The following is a 19,206-nucleotide window of genomic DNA, read 5'->3' on the forward strand; positions in this document are numbered from 1 at the left end:
ACTTTTTCATTTCATTTTTAGAGAAATGTAGCATATGGACCATATATCTGGTCTCACAAGGCATAATAGTTAGGATTACATTAGAAAAACTAAAAATCTTTTACATCCCTAACTTTTACTATTAGCATGGCACTAAAGTTCCATTATTTCATTAATAGCATTTTGGGGTGCAACTTTCCATCAATGACAAGTTTCAACATATAAGGCGATAGGAAATAAGACTTTTATCCAAGGGAAACATTGTTTGAACTGGTAATTACTCTGTACACAGAAAGCCAATTACTGCACAATATACCGGTAGTAAGAAGCTACGGTAAGTAGAACTAATCATGACCACAGTCTTCGCATCTAGAATCAGAGAGAAGCACCTGCAATGTACAAGTCAACGACAAAAACTGCTAAAATACAAGGTGAACTAATTGGCCTAGCTTCTTTTTATTTGGAGAATAAGAGTAAATGTCAATGTGGTCTGTATTCAAAGAATACAAAAGGTACACGAAGTAAAAAACACATTAAAAGGAACATTCTAGAGTTAGGAATGCAAACGTATTCCACATTCTAAAGTGTTATTCTAGATATTTAGATTATCAGCCTCCATCTTAATTAAATTAAATAAAAGCAGGCTACTTTTTTTATATCATCGGCACTCTAAGCTCACAGCAGCTGCCCCTTCTCTGCTGGATGGTCACTGGTGGATATAATGTAGTAAAATACTTTATCTAACTTAATTAAGGGTTACCAGATAATCTTAATCTTTGGTGTAACAGAAAAGGCAATGCTTACACGGCTGAGTCTGCAACCGCAGTCTCATTGCCCCAGAGCCACTACATTAAGATGTAGTGGTTCTGGAGCCTCAAGTTTCCATGAAAGAAATAAAAAAATATGTTCTCAAATTACATGCTTGGTTTTCACTTTTACGGTCCAATTTGAGTGATACTGAGAATATCTAGACATGCATTTTTTGCTGCAATTTCTATATGGAAATTACCGCTCAAAGCAGAATTCTTTTCTTTTCATGTGTTTTTACCCTCTAATTTGGCATTTTAACTTGGTGGATTTAAAAAGATCAAGGTGGCATAATTCTGCAAAAACTCAGACTAAGGTCGCAATGTAATATTGTTAGATAAGCGTTTCAAATTAGTTAAGATTTTAAAAACTAGTTTAATATATTTATATAGTTTTTTTCAATATGGCATATTTTTTTATATATTTAAAAAATCATTTGAAGATTCCCACTATGCTTCATCTGTACAAATATACATTAATATCTAATATGTAAATATTTTTGTTTGTTTGCGCACACACACACACACACAGAACCCAGAGACAAAATCTAAACTGGTTAGCCAAAACCTCCAAAGCCTGTAGCAGATAATGAATTTGATTCCATAACCAAATTATCAGGGGTAGTGATTTGTAAGTTTTAATGTTCATTCAGAGAACTTTAAATTAAATTATACATTTTTTTTAATACAAGATTATTTATTACACCAGGAATTGGCTAGGGAATTAAATGAACTTAAGGCAAAAAAGAAAATCTCCAGGCACTCGCGGTGTTCAAGTTTTAATAGAACAGAAAACAGCAGCAACGTTTCGACCTACTAAGAGGTCTTTGTCAGGGATTTAAACTCAGACAATGAATACAAAAAAAATAATTAAGATTTCTTTCCATTTAACTTCCAGGTTATTGAATAATTCTAATAAGTAACCTCTTTAAAAAAAAAACAAAAAAAAAAACAACATATATAAAAAAAGCCAAACTATTGGATTTAGAAGAAGAAAAATTAAAGAAACCAAACACATAAACCAGAATAAAAATAGTTTTGAAAGTTTCTTTTCTAAGCTTTATATGACATATCCGATGGTGAAGATACAAGTTTTACATTCAACCAAAAAGCAAATAAACAAAAACATTGAAATGCAGTAAGGTTTTGAGCACTGAAAAACACCCTTGCCCTCCTAAGTGGCCGTTTAAGGCAAACTCTGGGCTTTCTGGGTAATACTGGTTAAGTAGATTTTTCTAGTTCAGAGATTCAGACACACACACTAGCAAAACACTCAGAACATAAGTGAAGGGGGCGGAGCCAAGCAGGCAAGCAACCCAGACGTGTCTGGCCAGAGCTCCCACGTCTGGAGAGAAAAAAATGGGGTATAACGCCGGAACACAACCGCTCACAGCCAAAAGACTACAATATCTCTACTCGGGGGGGGCTACCAACTCGAAAGGTGCCCCTCACGAGCCCCTGCGTAGCCAACCTGACAAAACGAGGCTTGCGGCCTACCCTGAAGAAGCAAAAAGTCTCCCACCGACAAGGACAGCACAAGCTGCGAGCTGTACTCCAGTGGCAAGATCAGTGGAGACCTGCAAGCCACATACACCGACACCACCACCTGAGGGATGTACTGACCCGCACTCCCGGCACTCGAACTCACAAGTCAGACTACCAGGCGCATACCCAGACTCAAAAAGGGACGGACGCCCTGACGGGACTTAGCCCAGAAAAAAAAAAACAAGAACTGATGTATCGCATATCACGCCTGCCGATAGTTATACAGCTTGCTTCTTTACTACGTGACTGTGCACTGCCCTTGGAGGGTATAGGCTGAACGGGACACTGGGACTGAGCCAAGCGGTGAAACTGTTCACGTTAAGCATCTAGTTCAAGAATGTTATAGGAGTTTTCCCAAATATTGGAATTTGACAGACAATCCATTAACTGCTAAAGCCATGTAAGCCATGGTTCGTCAACCTGGTCCCTACCGCCCACTAGTGGGCGTTTCAGGATTCCAGGTGGGCGGTAGGGATTTCCAGGTTGATCGGGCGGGCGGGTGCGAGCCGGTGGTACCCGTGCGACTGAGTACCGCTGTGACCATTTGCGGCTCCGGCCCGCCCGGTAAACCGCCGGGGCCGCCTTCCAAAGTGTCCATCGGGTGGCCCATGCTGTCAGGGCCACCCGATGGATGCGGATTGTAAGGGGGCCCGGTCAGCGCTGGGCGCTTTAACAGCGCGACCGGGCCCCCTGTGATGACATCAGAGCTGGGAGGAAGTGATTCCCCGGTCACTCCTCCCAGCTAAAACTGAGAGCCGCGCGGGAGGAACACCAGGGAGTCAGAGTGGGAACTCTGACTCCCATCCACCTGAGCCACCACTGGACCCCAGGGAAAGTCACCCTCCTGCACCTTAAAGGTAGGAAACAGGAGGGTGACTTAAATATAATGTGTGTGTCTGTCTGTATGTGTCTTTGTATGTATGTCTTGTGTGTGTGTGTGTGTGTGTGTGTGTGTGTGTGTATGTGTCTGTCTGTGTATATATGTGTGTGTGTGTCTGTCTGTATGTATGTGTGTCTTGTCTTTGTATGTATGTGTCATTGTATGTGTGTCTTGTGTGTGTGTCTATGTATGTCTGCATGTGTGTGTGCATGTCTGTGTGTGTGTGTCTGTTTGTATGTGTGCCTGTCTGTTTGTATGTATGTGTCTTGTGTGTATGTGTGCCTGTCTGTGTCTTTGTGTGTGTATGTATGTGTGCCTGTCTGTGTCTGTATGTATGTCTTGCGTGTGTCTTGTATGTCTGTGTGTGAATGTATATATATGTGTGTGTGTGTGTGTCTGTATGTATGTATGTCTTGTCTTTGTATGTATGTGTCATTGTATGTGTGTCTGCATGTCTGTGTGTCTATGTATGTCTTATGTGTGTGTCTGCATGTGTGTGTGCATGTCTGTGTGTATATGTGTGCCTGTCTGTTATAGTGGACTATAGTAAGTGGGCTACCTAGCTCAGCCTTCCTACTGGGCATTGCTATAAGGACGGTTAAAAAATAGAAAAAAGGGGAAAAAAAGGTGGGGAGGGGAATTGAGGAGGGAGAGGAGATGAGCTGACGCACAAATGAGAAATCATATTATGCGCAAACAGAGAAGTCGTCTGAATATCACTGAAAGAGACCTTCGTTTGTTCCTTACGAAAATCGAACCAGATATCAAATATTTAGTGTCGCAGCATCAACCTCAAGGATCTCATTAATCACTAGTAAAGGTAATTTCAATTTACTTTATTGTTTTCTCATTAAACGTTATAAAGTTAAAAACCTTATAAACCTGCATTAAGTAGAAATAAAAAGATAAATGTACGTACATTTATTTTTTTTAAAAAACACCCTCCTTTCTTAAAAATATTCCACATTTGCGCGAAAACTGGTGGGCGGTAAGGAAATTTTTTCAACCAAAAAGATGCATTAGTGGGCGGTAGGTAGAAAAAGGTTGACTACCACTGATGTAAGCGGTCATTTGTTTTCTACTTTAGCCAGTTGAGTGTCCCTTTGTTGGGGCAGTGTTAGCGAGTTTATATATTAAGCCATTGGCAGTTCACCTGTGCTCCCTGAGGTTGATGGATATTTATATATTTGTCTATATTAATGAGAAAATACATAGGTGGACAATGTACTTAAGCAGTTTTGTCAACGCTTCAAAATTCTACCATTCTACTGGGATAGGGGATATTATTCCTCTCTAACAAAGTGTTTTTCACTTTACTAATACTATGCTACATGGGGTACAGAACACTACCAAGTGTACTCTTTTAGTCCTAAAAGCAATTTGTAGACCTGTTTATAAAATAAATTAAAAAGTAAGTAACGTAAAGAAAAGAAAAGTAAAAGTAAAAAATAAAAAAAGTACCACACAAATCACAAACCCTTTGTTCTTCACGTACAGAAAGTCTCTATTCACCAAGAACCACCAGCAACCACATGAGGCAACCTCATAAGGGAGGAGGTGGATGTGGTACTTTTGGGGGTACAGTAAAAAGCAGTAGTTTTTCCTGCTATGCATTCTGATTAAACATAATAAAATGGGCACTTACTTAAACCTGTAACAAAGGCCCACAATACAGTGTGAACAATGGATGAACCATATTAAATTGTATACAAAAAGAAAGTGTTGTAATCATCTCAAGTTCACTTGGTGCCATCTTTGTTTACAGTCCTCTGCAAATTTGCATTTTGCCAAAACCACTGATTCTTTCCCCAGACTAAGGTCCATTGCCTTTAATTGAGGTTCTATTAAAATTAAATGTCAACTTGAGGTAACCATGTATCTCTTGAAGCTGCCACAAAACCATTAAACCACGCAAGATGTAGGTGTTGTCCAACTTTCTATTGAGACGTATGTAACAAGTGGTCAGCACATTGTATCATGACCTTAGCAGAGTCCCAGTTGCTAAGGAATTGTAGGGCAATGGTGAGTTTAGTTTTCAAAACAATAATCTGTAGAGAAGATTCACAAGTTCATGGCCTCATATTCAGACAGGGAGTTTAGTTTCCAAAACATTAATCTGTAGAGATGATTCACAAATTCATGGCCTTCTATGTCAGAATCCTAGAACTGGGAACACCTGGTGGCTGCCGATAGCAGTTCTGTAACTCAGTAAATGAAGCACTTTATTAACAAATAGCAGTTAAATATTATCCACCATGCAATTAGTACAGCAGAATGAAATGCAGTGTGAATTGCATAACTATAAAAGGGATAAGTATTCAGACATGGCAAGTTTTAGAATATGAGAATTTTGACAGTAGGATTATATAGTTTATGAAATATTCATAAGAAAGCTGCAGGCTTGAAGAATTTCATAAACACTGCATTAATGGTACATTAAAACAATTCACTGTGAAACTTAAGGCACAAAACTATACAAGTCTTGGTGAGAAATCGAAAGCCTTCAGCAAAACAATGACAATTGTGATGAAATAAAAATGAAATTCTGTAGGAGAAGAGAGATGAATGTGGTATAAATAGACATATACATCTATATAATTGTATTTACTTTTCCATGTGTGTATAAATATACACACACACATACACACGGGTATATGATATATAGCTCTTTCATAAACTCTTGGGATATCCAATTAAATTGTTGCCAAACACAATCCTCCTTATTATTGAAACACAAACTGAAATGGTTATTGGGTTTCAGTAAGCAGGATGTTTAAACCCCATCCCGCCACATAAGTAAATTTAAAACCCAAAAATAAAACACACTAATAGAAATGTCAATACAAATTCCAATGGAATGAAGTTTATCCAACACAGATAATACTAGATTTAAGAACCCAAAACTCAGCTACGAGAGTTACAATTGAAGGAATTGGATGGTAATTAAGACTATGCAAACTATCAGCAATGTATTTATTAAGCATCAACACATTCTGCAACAATACACAGTGGTCACAAAACCGACAAACTTGCTAAACCATAACCGTAAAGAGGCTATGAGGGCCAGGTTCCCACAAGTCTAAAGAAAGTTCAGTTTTACCACACTCAATCAATAGTGCAAAACAGTGTGATTGTTATTTTAAACACTTAATTGTAAGGGAGGAAAAAATGCCTATAATTAAAAATTGGGATAACCACACTCTCTAAAATATTATTTAACTCTCCAAAATCAAACAATATAAAAAGGTTGGTGCTATTAAATAAAATAGAAAAATATACTCACATCACCAATTCCAGTAGGGAAGGGACAAAATACTCTAATAATAAGACCTTTGTGATAAGAACAACAACAACAAAAAAAAACTATGGAATAATGAACGAGAAATATTACATATAAACTAATACTGTTGGGCAATCAAACAGGTTTTCAAAATAAACGATTACGAGGACTTAGTATGCGCAATATTTCAGGTGCAAATGCATCCACAATCAGGGGACGGTCACAGGATGGTATAAATGTTCAATATGCCAAATGTTCAATATATGTTTGCTTTTTTCATTCTTTTCTACTAGATGTAATCAGCACCCCCAAGCATTAATAATAAGTGTGTCAGCTGAAAAATTAGGAAAGAATAATAATAAAAAAAAAGTAAAAAAAAAAAGCCACTAAAATCACCTCAATGAGCCAGAGCAACAACGTGTTTTGCTGAGCATCATTATAACAAACTGTAACTGTTTGTCATTCAGGGAAGGAACAAATACACAGATAAAAAGAAACATTTAACAAAAATAAGGCACAAATCAACAAAACAACTAGAGTATCACAAAAAACACTGAGCAAAACATATAAACAAATAAAAATAAAAAATGCTTCCGATGAACTTCAGGTTTGACAAATGATTCATATAAAAAGGGTAAAAATACATTACATGTACTAAATATAATGGGTAGAAAAAGATAAAGTAATTAATAACATATAGTCTGACGAGACTGACGTTCCTTCGAAACTATAGAAACTATGTCCACTTGCAACCCAGTCAATCAACAGTAAATCTGGAATAGAACTTGATAGTCTGCCCTTCTTCCCTCTACAATAACTGTGTTTATGCTGTACCTTTTTGTCATTTCAAGCTCAATAAAAAAAAAAAATTCTAACTGCAGATCAATATATTTTTTTTCTACAGATTTATAATTTCATTAATGCGATAAATTGACAATCGGCTTGATTTTTCAAACTTTGTACTTGCCAATATGACCAAATGTACTGCAATTGAAATTGAATATAAAATATTACTTGAATGAATATTTTAAATTATCAGTGTTGTCTGTTGGCAGGAAGGTTTGTTTTAAGGAAATAAACTTCACAAATAAAAAAATAAAATAAATAAATAATGAAGATGATGAAACTATATTATGCCTGTTTCTCATGATCTTGTAAAAAAAATACAAAAAACAAAAATTTAAAAAAATTGTTATGCATAACATGTCACTTTTTAATACTCTAAGGAATATATCTGATCCATATGATAGCCAAACATCTAGCAAATATATAGATTAGTAAATATCGAAACAAGTCAACTGCGTCAGGAATTCTATAATCTCTGGCTCGTTATCCTGCGCCTTCCCGTAATCTGTCCTAGAATGCTTTGCTCTCAATAATAATAATAATAATAATAATAATAATAATAATAATAACCAAGACTACATGGGGTATGCAGGGCAAGATGGAGGCAAAATAGAACTGGTGTTGTTGTTCTGTGCGCAATGCCTTTAAACAGTGATGCAAATTGTTTTCATCTCAAAATCTTCATAAAACTTTTTAACCAGAATGTAGATGTAAACATTAATACATGACTCATGCTATGTATATTCTCACTGTAACTTCAATAAAGTCTTTAAAGGGACACTATAGGCACCCAGGCCACTTTCTCTCATTAAAGTGGTCTTGGTGCAATGTCCCGATCATCCTTAAACATGCAATGTAAAAATTGCAGTTTTAGAGAAACTGCAATGTTTACCTTACATTGCTAAGACAGTATACCAGGTGCTGTCCACCAGGCGCTTTGCATGATGATGTCAAACATCCTCTAAAACTCTAGAATATGGGAAAGGCCTATGTCTGGCCTGACAGATATAGCGTAGGACAACATAATCCACAACTGTTACTTAAATGGACACTATAGGCATCAAAACAACATTCACTTAATGAAGCAATATTGGTGTAAAAATCCCTGCAGTCTCACTGCATAAAGGAACACTAGTCAAAGTCTGTGAAACAGTAGGTAGCCCCTTTAGTAATGATGTGGCACACAGCCCCTAAAGGCAATCCTAACACTGTAAAACTGCATTGTTTTACATTGCAGGGTTAAGGGGACAGGGAGACTGCACCAGATCACTTCAATGAGATGAAGTTGCCTGGGTGCCTTTAATGTCTAATGTCCCTTTAATTCTCTTCCATTTAGGAGATAAATCACTTTGTTTATATAGCCCTAGTCACACCTCCCTGCATGTGACTTACACAGCCTTCCTAAAAACTTCCTGTAAAAAGAGATCTAATGTTTAAACTTCCTTTATTACGCATTCTGTTTAATTTAGGATTTCTTATCTCCTGCTCTGCTAATAGTTGTCTAAACCCTACAGGAGCCTCTTGTGTGTAATTAAAGTTCAATTTACAAAGCAGGAGATAACTTGTAAAGCAAGTTAATATAGGATTGAAAATTAACCAAAGTTTTTCATGCAGGCTGTGTGAGTCACATCCAGAGGGAGGTGTGTCTAGAGCTGCATAAACAGAAACAAATCTGATTTAACTCCTAAATGGCAGAGAATGGCAGTGAGACAACAGGGGCACGATCTATATACTAAAACTGCTTCATTAAGCTAAAGTTGTTTTGACTACTATAGAGTCCCTTTAACCCCTTAAGGACCAAACTTCTGGAATAAAAGGGAATTATGACATGTCACACATGTCATGTGTCCTTAAGGGGTTAAAGTCCTTACATTTTAACTTTTTTTTTTTTTTTTAAAGTTGACTTTATAATGTTAAATCCTTGTAATGATGAGGAGTCATGTTTTTCACAATGTCAAGTTTATTGATCTGAGCTCATGCCCATATAGAGATACAGAACCAATTGTCTTTCCACAGTAACGACATGGAGTAAATAGACTAAACAGAGTGTTTTTCAAAGTTAGAGACAAAGGGAAGTTGTAAATTGGAAGTTGCTTATTCTAGAAAGTTTAAATAAACGCCAAATACACTTAAATAGTGTATGCAGATCTATTAAAAAAGAAGAGGGAAAAGAAAACAAAAAAAATGTATATAATGCATTAAAATAAAATAATCATACTTTTGCAAATGTCCCAAGTTAACATTTTACTCTACATCGCTAAATATAAAAGTTACACAGTCTGTGGTGGTCAGGCTAATTAGTTACAGTTTTAAATAATACCTTGGTCTATACATAGTGTGATGGCCAAAGGAATGCTATGTTTAGATTATTATGTGTTGTTAAACAGAGCTGCTGTGTGACTCACGGCCAAAATAATGCTGTTAAAAAGACAGAGTGGTCACAAGAACTCATAACAATAGGCGAAACTGCATTCCCAAGAATGAAAAAAATGGATAACGCACTACCAAGTCTTGTTGTGAATGCACCAACCAGGTACATTAGTGCCATGTCAGTGTGACAAAGTAAGATCGAAAAGTCTATTCACTAAAGTGAGAAATTACCAGTAATTCAAAGTGAATTTTACATTTAAGACCAAAGCAACCAAATAGGAAAAATTCTCAAAATCAGTTATGCTTCCAGTTTGACTTCTTTGGCCTGAAATGGAACATCCCCTTTGAATTTCCAACGATTCATACTTATGATAATAACTCTAAGTGATGTGTTACTTTATTCATACAGTCTACAGGCGTTGCTGGGGAGAAAAGGTATTTATTATAATTGGATAAATTCAAATTATTTAGGGCCAGAATCATTAACGCACGAGTCTCTCTGCTAATTTGGTTCCAAGCAAATCCGCTGCAATTTAAACAGTTATTTTGACAAGGGCCATCATCACATTTTGCCATATGTGCTTTATTTAATTCATCATTTTAAGTTTAGTTATTGTACACACATTGCAGAAAACATTGGCATTTTATAAATAAATGACAACAGCTGAGATTTCACATCAAAAATGGATTTGGCATTGCTTCTTTATTTCAAATGCAAGTTTTTTTTTGTTTTGTTTTTTTAATTTAAAAGGGTAAAAAAAAATTCCTTTCCTGCTTTCAAGACTGAATGCAAAAAAAAAACATGTTGGAAATATTACTGCAGACAGCGCTGTTGAAAAGGAATCTTAAAACATCTGTTCATACAGGGCTTCTCATGTGTGTTTCTAAAATAGAGGTGCTCTTGTACTCAAAGAATGTGTTTACAGACAGAGGTTTTCAGGGAATGTTTATCAAAGCTGACCTCATACTTCATCACAAAAGTTCCCTTTGAAAACCTTTTTTGCAGGATGTGTTGAAATAATAAACTGCTCTTCTTCACTCGGAATGTAGTTCTCGATCCTTATGCGTTAGAAATAAAAATAAATAATATATTTAAAAAATGGGGGGGGGGGGGGGGAGGAAACAACTAAACATTAAAAGTGATATTTACACCTTGGTAAAAAAAAAAAAAAGGGTGACATGGAGACGTGATCACCTTTAGATAGAGAGACGTAAGTTATCAAGAGTGGGATAGATCATAATCTCATTGAGCAGGGCACTCCACCTCTCTGTTCCTGTACATCCAGTTGTCTGGTTACAATTACATGTCTGTTAGTCCACCCATTGTACAGCGCTACGGAATCTGATGGCGCTATATAAATAATAGTCATGGGAGAAGGATTTAGAGGTTCTGAAACTGCATCAAAACAGCTTCATTTATTGAAAAGACAAAACAGCCAGAGCCTTCTATATGTGGCTCTGCAAAGTGTGAGTGACCCATTACCACTGTTTATCAGTTCTGCGTTACAAAACAGTATTATGCAATGTGAACATCTCTGTTTTTCAGAGTGATCAGAGGTTTATCATATGTACCATCAGGAATTTGCTGTTATAAGTATAATAACTCACTGTGTGTTGGTGGTTATTGCGCACCCTGTATCTTGTATTTACTAAATGGAAATGCTTTAAATTGCAAAGTAAAACTAAACAGACCACTGCATTGAGATGAAGTGGTCGGAGTGACTTTCGTAGTCCTTTAATAATGGTCACTCCAAGCAATATGTATTTGACTCCTTGCCATCAGGTGAACATAGTACACTGCCCCATTCATGATCTTGTGAATGGGAATGTCCATACCATGGTATCTGGATGGGAGTTTTGGGAAGTTATTGCAGAATATGCCAGAATGAAATCTCCACCTTGATGATACCTCCTCCATGTCTGGAAGGTGTAATTCTCTAGTATTGCTAAAAGAGTATGATTTAACTCAATTTATATTGTGACAAGCTGACGTAGCATTAAAGGGATGATACCAGAAAAAAAAAAAATGAACTTATCTTAAATGGATCCCATATATAGTGAAAACACCATATAACACAAAGATACAGGGTGTATTCAATGTAAAATAGAAAGATTTGCTAATTTTTCCTCCATTCCAGCTTTGTAGGTATTACCCTAGGTGTAACATTGACCTCTGTGCTGACCCTGCTCGGCCTGCTCTCCCCCCACAGCCTTATTTGATTTGCCCTGCTTGGCACGCTGATGTTGATGTTGGCACGCTGGCTTCATTGCCAGAGTGCTGACGTTGCAACATAGTGACGTCACTCCGTTCCTAGACTCAACGAGGCAATGACTGCTAGCACAATGTATAGATAAAATATTATGCTCAATCTAATGAGCATAGGTTGCTTGGGGGATGATAGGTCCCCTTTAAATAAAGGACATTTTCATTATTTAATCTTCTCTTATCCAAAGCAGTTTACAAATTAAGCAAAAAGAACATAGGTGGGCTTACAGACAGAGTAATATATTAGCAAACAAACTGATACTAAAGGAGTAGGGGATCCGGACGGCAAGCTCCAATCAGTAAACAGTAGCTCAGTACAAATACATAAAAGGTTAAATTTGTGTGTGAGCGTAAATCTAACAAAAAAGAAGTAGTAGTTACTCATACTTTCATTGTAAAGCACTACAGAGTATTATTTATATAGCGCCAACATATTCTGGAGCAGTGTACATTTGGGGAAGACAGAAACAATGATACAATTAATCCAAACAAAAACAGACACAAAATGAACAGAGGACACTGCATGGAAACGATATGATTGAGTAATTTGCAATGGTTTTATACAAAGTGCTTACCTAGAGGACCTGTGAGCTAACAACCTAAAGGTAATTATAGAATCGTAGATAAGACACAAAACAGGTTTGAAATGTTAAGGTGACAATGACAACAATGCTTTCAGAAAAAGATTTTTAAGAAGGCCCTCTGCCATTAGCCTCTGTTGAAGATCTATAAAGACGTCAAGTAGTTCAACTCCCATTATATAGTTAAATGCAAATTATACATATAAAAAAGGATAATATCGGGAGATTATTTTCTGCATGAACAGGCGGTTTCACCAAATAAAGCGTACAATATGCTTCAAAGCTCTGACTACTCCAGTGACACAGACAAAGCTTCCTCTTAAAACAACCAGAACCCCCATCACACATTTTGTTATCTCAGTTATACCCAGCTGGAATACACCATCCCCCAGTATTCAGCCACCTAGATAAATACCAAGACATGTTTTTCTTGGCCTCATTGTGTGAGTTATATGCCATATATGGCCTCATGAGCTTCCCTCCCAACTGGATTACTAACATACGAACCACATGTTAAATTATTATTATTGGTATTTATATAGCTCCATCTTATTCCGCAGCGTTTTACATGGATATAAAGGGTGAAATTTAACAATAAATAAGACAATTACAAATGTTACAGGAATAGGTTGATGAGGACCATGCTCAAACGAGCTTACATTCTAGAGGAGGTAGGATACAAAATATAAAAAAAACACAATAGGAAAGGCATCAAGGGGAAAAACAACCATATTCCTATACAGAATCCAGACAACTTACATTCACCCACATGAATGGATGGGCCAGGCCTAACGGTTCTCAATTTAACCTATCGATTAGGCAATATCAACAAAGCCTATATGAATGTTTTGTCTTCAGCTCATGTGGCGGCACAGCTAGAACTTCAAGCAAATCCACCCATGAATACCAGAAAAGGAAGGTGGAAATAGGATAACAAATCAGCTGATGCCTATTCAGGTTTTTTTTTTTTTTTCTTAATTCAATTGCTTCCAGAATGTGTTAAAAAGTACAAGTTTTATTTTCCTTTTTCCCCCCATCACGGAATGTCACGATTTTATTAGTGTATAGTTTCCCATACAGTCTGTTTTCATTTATGAGTCACTGCAGGCTCACTTGGGAACTGCATTCTGAAGAGAGAAGGCGAAAAAAAAAAATCTTAGCTGCTTATCCAAGACGTCAGGTGGACGCATCCATTCATCTTGTCCTTTTTAGGACTACGTTTAAACCAGAAGTCCTCATTCACCCCAGGATCACATTGTAAGAAACTGAGGAATGCTCTATTGTGGGAAAATATAGCCAGTATCCATGTCTACAAGAATATTGAAATCGAGGAAAAAAAAAAGGAAGGAAGGACCAAGAAAGTGTCTTGTGATATTGCAGTTATTGAAAACATAGTCCATGACGGGTCCCTTATAACCCAAGTTTGTACACATAGAGTTTTACACTTATTTTACCAAGATATAGGACAAAACAACAGTGTATGGGTTTATAGAAAAGAATTGAGTTTGAAGAGAAATTCATATAGATAATGCAATAATGGCATCCCACTAGGTCAGTATAATCAAGTTCTCTCTCCCAAGATAGAGTCAATCCATACAATAAACAATATATCAAACATTTTTATGACAATTTGTAGATGGAATCCAAGTTAAAGAGGAGGAAAATATCCTTTGAAGAGGTTGCACACTTGAATGACCAAAATGTAACTTATTGTGTTAGAACTGATGGGAGAATGCACATGATATTTTAGAAATACTTTATATATACTATTTAAAAAAAAAAAATTTAACAAGTCTATTTGTCCTACGCATTTTGAAATGAGTAAAAAACATGAGCAAAGATGAGCAGCAATAATACTGAGACTCAGGACTGACTTGAAAATTAAAGTGGAGCTTAACCTTTCTGGTTATACATGTGCTGCATGATAATCATCATTACTATTATTGCAACTAAAAATCTCACTAGTGTTTGAGATCTCCACATATAAAAAAACAATGTCCACTGAAAGGCGCAGGTACACGCTTAAATGCCACACAGTGGCATAAAAAGGTGAACCATAGAACAGCAGGTCATTGTGAATAGAACCTACAGGAATGAGGACTGGAACTCTGAAGAGAGATTCAACACAGTCTATGCTCATTTGCATCTGACAAGGAATTCTGGGAGATTGCAGAACTGCGAAACTGCTATGTCAGGGGCATTTTTGTTTAAAATTCCCTTTATGATATATTGATGTTATACTCATCGGTGTAGGAATCAAAGAAAATCTGGGTTGGACAGTCCGTAGTAATCTCATCCCCAATTAGAGAGCATACAGATGTCTATTGGCAAAAAAATTCTATTATCAAATGTTTTGCTTTTCTTATACTTCTTTAAAAAAGCAAAACAAGATCTTAAAAGTTATACCACCCTTACCTCTCCCTACCCCCCTCCCCCCCTCTAACACACACCAATTTAGCCACTTCACCTTTATTTTACTTGCCTTCTGACATACTGGTTTTAAGATTACGATATTGGGGGGGCGGAGGGGGAATAATGGCTTGTTTTTTTGCCTGGAGACACAGACATCAGCAACACAAACAGGTGGTGAAGACAAAATGTTCAAAAGACGTTAAGCAAACACTGTGAATCTGTTATTTTTTGCAGGTAGAAAAACGTAAAGTAGGTTACTTTTAATCACTATGTACAGTTTGCTTACTAATAATCAGATTTATAACTTGTCAAAAAAGGGACTTTATCCCAAATAAATGTGTGTTTTCTGCACATTTGAGCTTTATAGTTCAAGGCATATCATCGCAGCATAAAAAAATAAAATATATCCAATTTATTTAAAGTAAATAAACTTTGTTTATACTTTTATAGTAATATCTTGTAAAACTTCTTTATTAAACTAATGGAATTTTTTGTGACTACCCCCCTTTATTAAGTCTGCAGAAACTATTACAATAATCTTGCTGTTGTAATGTCTATTCCTAAATATCATTTTTTTTATAAGCCCATATACAATTCAGATTATTGTTGCCCTTATGAAATGCTGAAATAATAAACAATGATCCACTGTAGTCGTTTCTAATTAGATTTCAACCTTTTATTTACCATAACATAAAAACAAACATTTGTATCCCTCACTGGTATCACTACCAAACTCCAAAAGTGGGAAAATATACAAACAAAAATGGTCAATGCTTGTGAAATGTTAGTGCTACAATGTGTATGCTACTTCAAAGTCAAGAATTTTAGCAAACTAAATATATCAAACTTTCACAGTATACCTCAATGTAGAATTTGTCCCCATAGAGAAAAAAAAAAAAAAAAAAAAGTTAAAAAAAGACCTGAAGGTGTTGAAAATGCAATGGACCTCAGAAAACTTCCCAGCTTTTAACACTCTGCTGGTACTTTCTGTCAAAGGGGGGATGCAATGAATAAAGATTGGCAGAAGAGCAGGAAGTGGGGGAGGGAGAGAAAACATTGAATATCATAAACACTGCTGGGGGGGCATATTTTCTTTAAGCAATTAACAGGAAGAAGGGTAGGGAAAAAAACAAAACTTGCTGTCTCCTAAAATGGCCCCTGCCATATACTTCATAATACAGGGGATAGAAAATCCTTCACCACAGCAGTGCCCCCCTTTGCAATCTCTGCAACATTCCTTACTCAACGTCTGCCTTCTTAAAGGAAACAGGATGTGCTCTCAATCCATTCCATAACATTCAGATTCCCTTTCAGATTTAACTACCTGAATGCCATGCAATTCTTACAAAAAATAAATATAAAGTAAACATTAATAATAAAAAAATACATATATATATATATATATATATATATATATTTTATTTTTTTAAGGGAACTGGGCAAAAACTATAAAAACTACCAAGGTTGGATAATTTAAAAAATAATAATAATAATAATAATAATAATAATAATAATAATAATAATATGATACATTACTAAAATAATACAGAATATATATTCAGTGTTGCTCTTTGGAAAAATGCCAGAACAACAGAAAACTAATACATTAACAAATACATATACTTTGTAACCAGAAAAAGGACCCATGTATAACTACTGCTATAGCGCTCACACATTTAGAGCTTATAACCAAATGTCCGCTGCCCAAACAACACACTCTGCTGGCAAGCAACATAATGTCCCAAAATAAACTTTAAATTGTGATTACGGCTCATTTCCCAGTCACTGTGGTTGCCTTCAATTGCAGCATGTCACCGTGTACTGGCCTTGGTTACAGACAAATAATCTACATTTAAACTCCAATTTCAATCAGATAAGGAGATCACTGCTAATTACATTTTAAATATACATTGTTCTAGAGAGTGAGCATTTAGCAAGCCCTCCTCCCCCCCTCCCCCCCCCCAAAAAAAAAAAAAATCTCAAGAAGCCTAATTATTGCTATTGTTTCCTGGATAGCAGTATTCATAAGATAACGATCAGAGTTACAAAGGCATTAGCTTTTTTTTTTTTTGCAGTTATTCATCTGAAGCTTTTTCCAGCCAGACCCCCTCAGGAAATAAGTGAAGTGTCAGGATTTATTGTTTTTTTTACACAGCCACATTACTGTCCACACTGTCCCTTTAATTTCAATAAACACATGTACCCCAACACTAGTGCTAGGTCAGCAATGGTGAATGCATAGTTTATATGTGCCCACCACTATAAAATCTCTCTATGATCACACTAGATAGCATTATAAAGCTTATTCAATGCATCCGCATGCACCCTTTTAAGGGGAATTATGTTTGGGAGAAATAAAACACTTTTTCCCCACTTTCTAAATCAGAACCATTAACCCCCCCCAAAAAAAAAAAAATAATATTATTAATTGTATTATTATTATATTCTTGATATCTGAATATCCTGGCCAGTAAATAATTTCTTATAAGGTAACGTGTACTGGAGTACAAACTGTCCAATATTAACCCCCCCCCCCCCCTCCCACCACCACCACCACCACCACCACCACCACCACCAGCGACCTATTATGTAAAATCCACATTACAGGACTGCTTCCCATACACAGTCACCCTGCTTGCTGTATTTATTAGAAGAGTTAATTAAAGTGGCCGTATGTTAGTCCAGCTCTAGGTAAATAACGCCGTGTGTACCAACACACTCACCGTTTCCCCGGACACCAAGGCGAACAAGCCACAGGTAAGGAGTATCAAAACGTTCCTCATTATTCCTCTAAAATCAGGTTTTCTTGGGGGTCACAAATAAGACAGGGGAAAAGTTGCAATGGGGGCCAAACGATCCCAGGTCTCCTTGCTCGGGTCCCTCACTTGTTGCTGGAAGAATTCCCACCGGATAGAAAAAGCAGTCTCTGCGTTCCCTCTGTAGAACACTTGTTTATCTCCTTCCAGCAGAGTAAAACAAAGTATCTCTGTGATCAGGGCTGCGTGGGGGGTGATTGGAATGTCCAGACCTGCTTTTCCCTACACGTGTTCCTGGTCACACAGGAGAGATGTTCCTTCCCCACTGTCCCTGTGTGTAATGTATGGCTGACTGTGCCAGCAAGGCTGCTAGAGCTTGTGCTGTGTGATCACCCCTTCAGGCTGACTGTGAAAACACGTCTGTTCCTCCCTCAGTCTCCTGAACAATGCGTACAGATGGACTAGTGCGACTCCTAGTTAGAACCCCTGAGAAAGTACAGCAATGTAGATTGGCAGCTCAGTTGACCAGTGCAGGAAGTGGGATTGCTCAGCCTCCAGTGACCTCCCTCTCTCCCCCCCTTTAAAATAAAGAGTTAGCATAACAAGGGTGCTGTGATTCACAAATTGTTGAGCTGTTTTTTTTGTTTTTTGTATTATTATTACAATTATTTTCTACTTGATGTATCAGTATTCCTTGTGTTTTTTTTCACACAGGATGGCAGAGTGCAATCACAGTTTATATAAAAAAAAATATTTAATGTAAAAAGATATATTTTGTGTAAAGATATATTATTTGATTCTAGTGAATTAAAACACTACTTGGAAAAAAAAAGTGTGGATGTGGAAACATTCTCCCAACTCCATTGTAGTCACAGTGTGAATACTTTAGCCTATATTTTGCAATTCGGTTTTCAATTCACCTAATTTGGTGTTTGTTGAATAAAGTACATAGATCACAGTATCCTGTAATGCCTTTTTACTGGAATAATACATTTTGTTTTTTACATTTTTTTATTTAAGAATTTTTACTTTTGAAGAACACACAAAGAGAGGTAAAAAACTAAATCTCCACACGTGAAGAAAATCACATGATAGAGGTTGGACCCCATAGTGAATATACAAAGCAGAAAACTATAACAATACCCACCTAAAAAAATAGCCATGAAGAGCATGCTCAAAGAGGAGCACAATGTAAAAGCTAAGAAATGAGTTGAACAAACAAAGAAAGAGGAAAATAGAAAGAGATATATATAAAAAAAAAAAAATCGGTGGAGCAGTGGGACCACTAGGGGTCAAAGAGGGTACCCAAAATGCACTGACAGGCCCTGACATAAAAGGTCAAGCCCATATCTTGGTGCTTAACTGTGTATTAATACCAAGGGCCACACATCCTGGCATGCTGTGTGTCCTTTTTATACAACAAAGACCTCATAGCTTGCATCGATGATATATCTTCAACACTGTCCATCCACTGCTGAAGGGAAG

At 36.6% G+C, this 19,206-nt stretch overlaps 1 protein-coding gene across 1 annotated transcript in view; it reads right to left on the minus strand.

The window, feature by feature from the left end:
• Positions 1-18,188, minus strand: part of SDC2 (syndecan 2) — a 75,315-nt gene extending 57,127 nt beyond the window's left edge. The window contains exon 1 of the mRNA XM_063451220.1: positions 17,689-18,188. Within this exon, the coding sequence (XP_063307290.1) occupies positions 17,689-17,748 (60 nt within the window). The 5' untranslated portion in view covers positions 17,749-18,188. The remainder of the gene's footprint in view (positions 1-17,688) is intronic.
• Between the last annotated feature and the right edge of the window lie 1,018 nt (positions 18,189-19,206).

Source organism: Pelobates fuscus, chromosome 4, assembly GCF_036172605.1.
Source record: "Pelobates fuscus isolate aPelFus1 chromosome 4, aPelFus1.pri, whole genome shotgun sequence".
Taxonomy (NCBI): domain Eukaryota; kingdom Metazoa; phylum Chordata; class Amphibia; order Anura; family Pelobatidae; genus Pelobates; species Pelobates fuscus.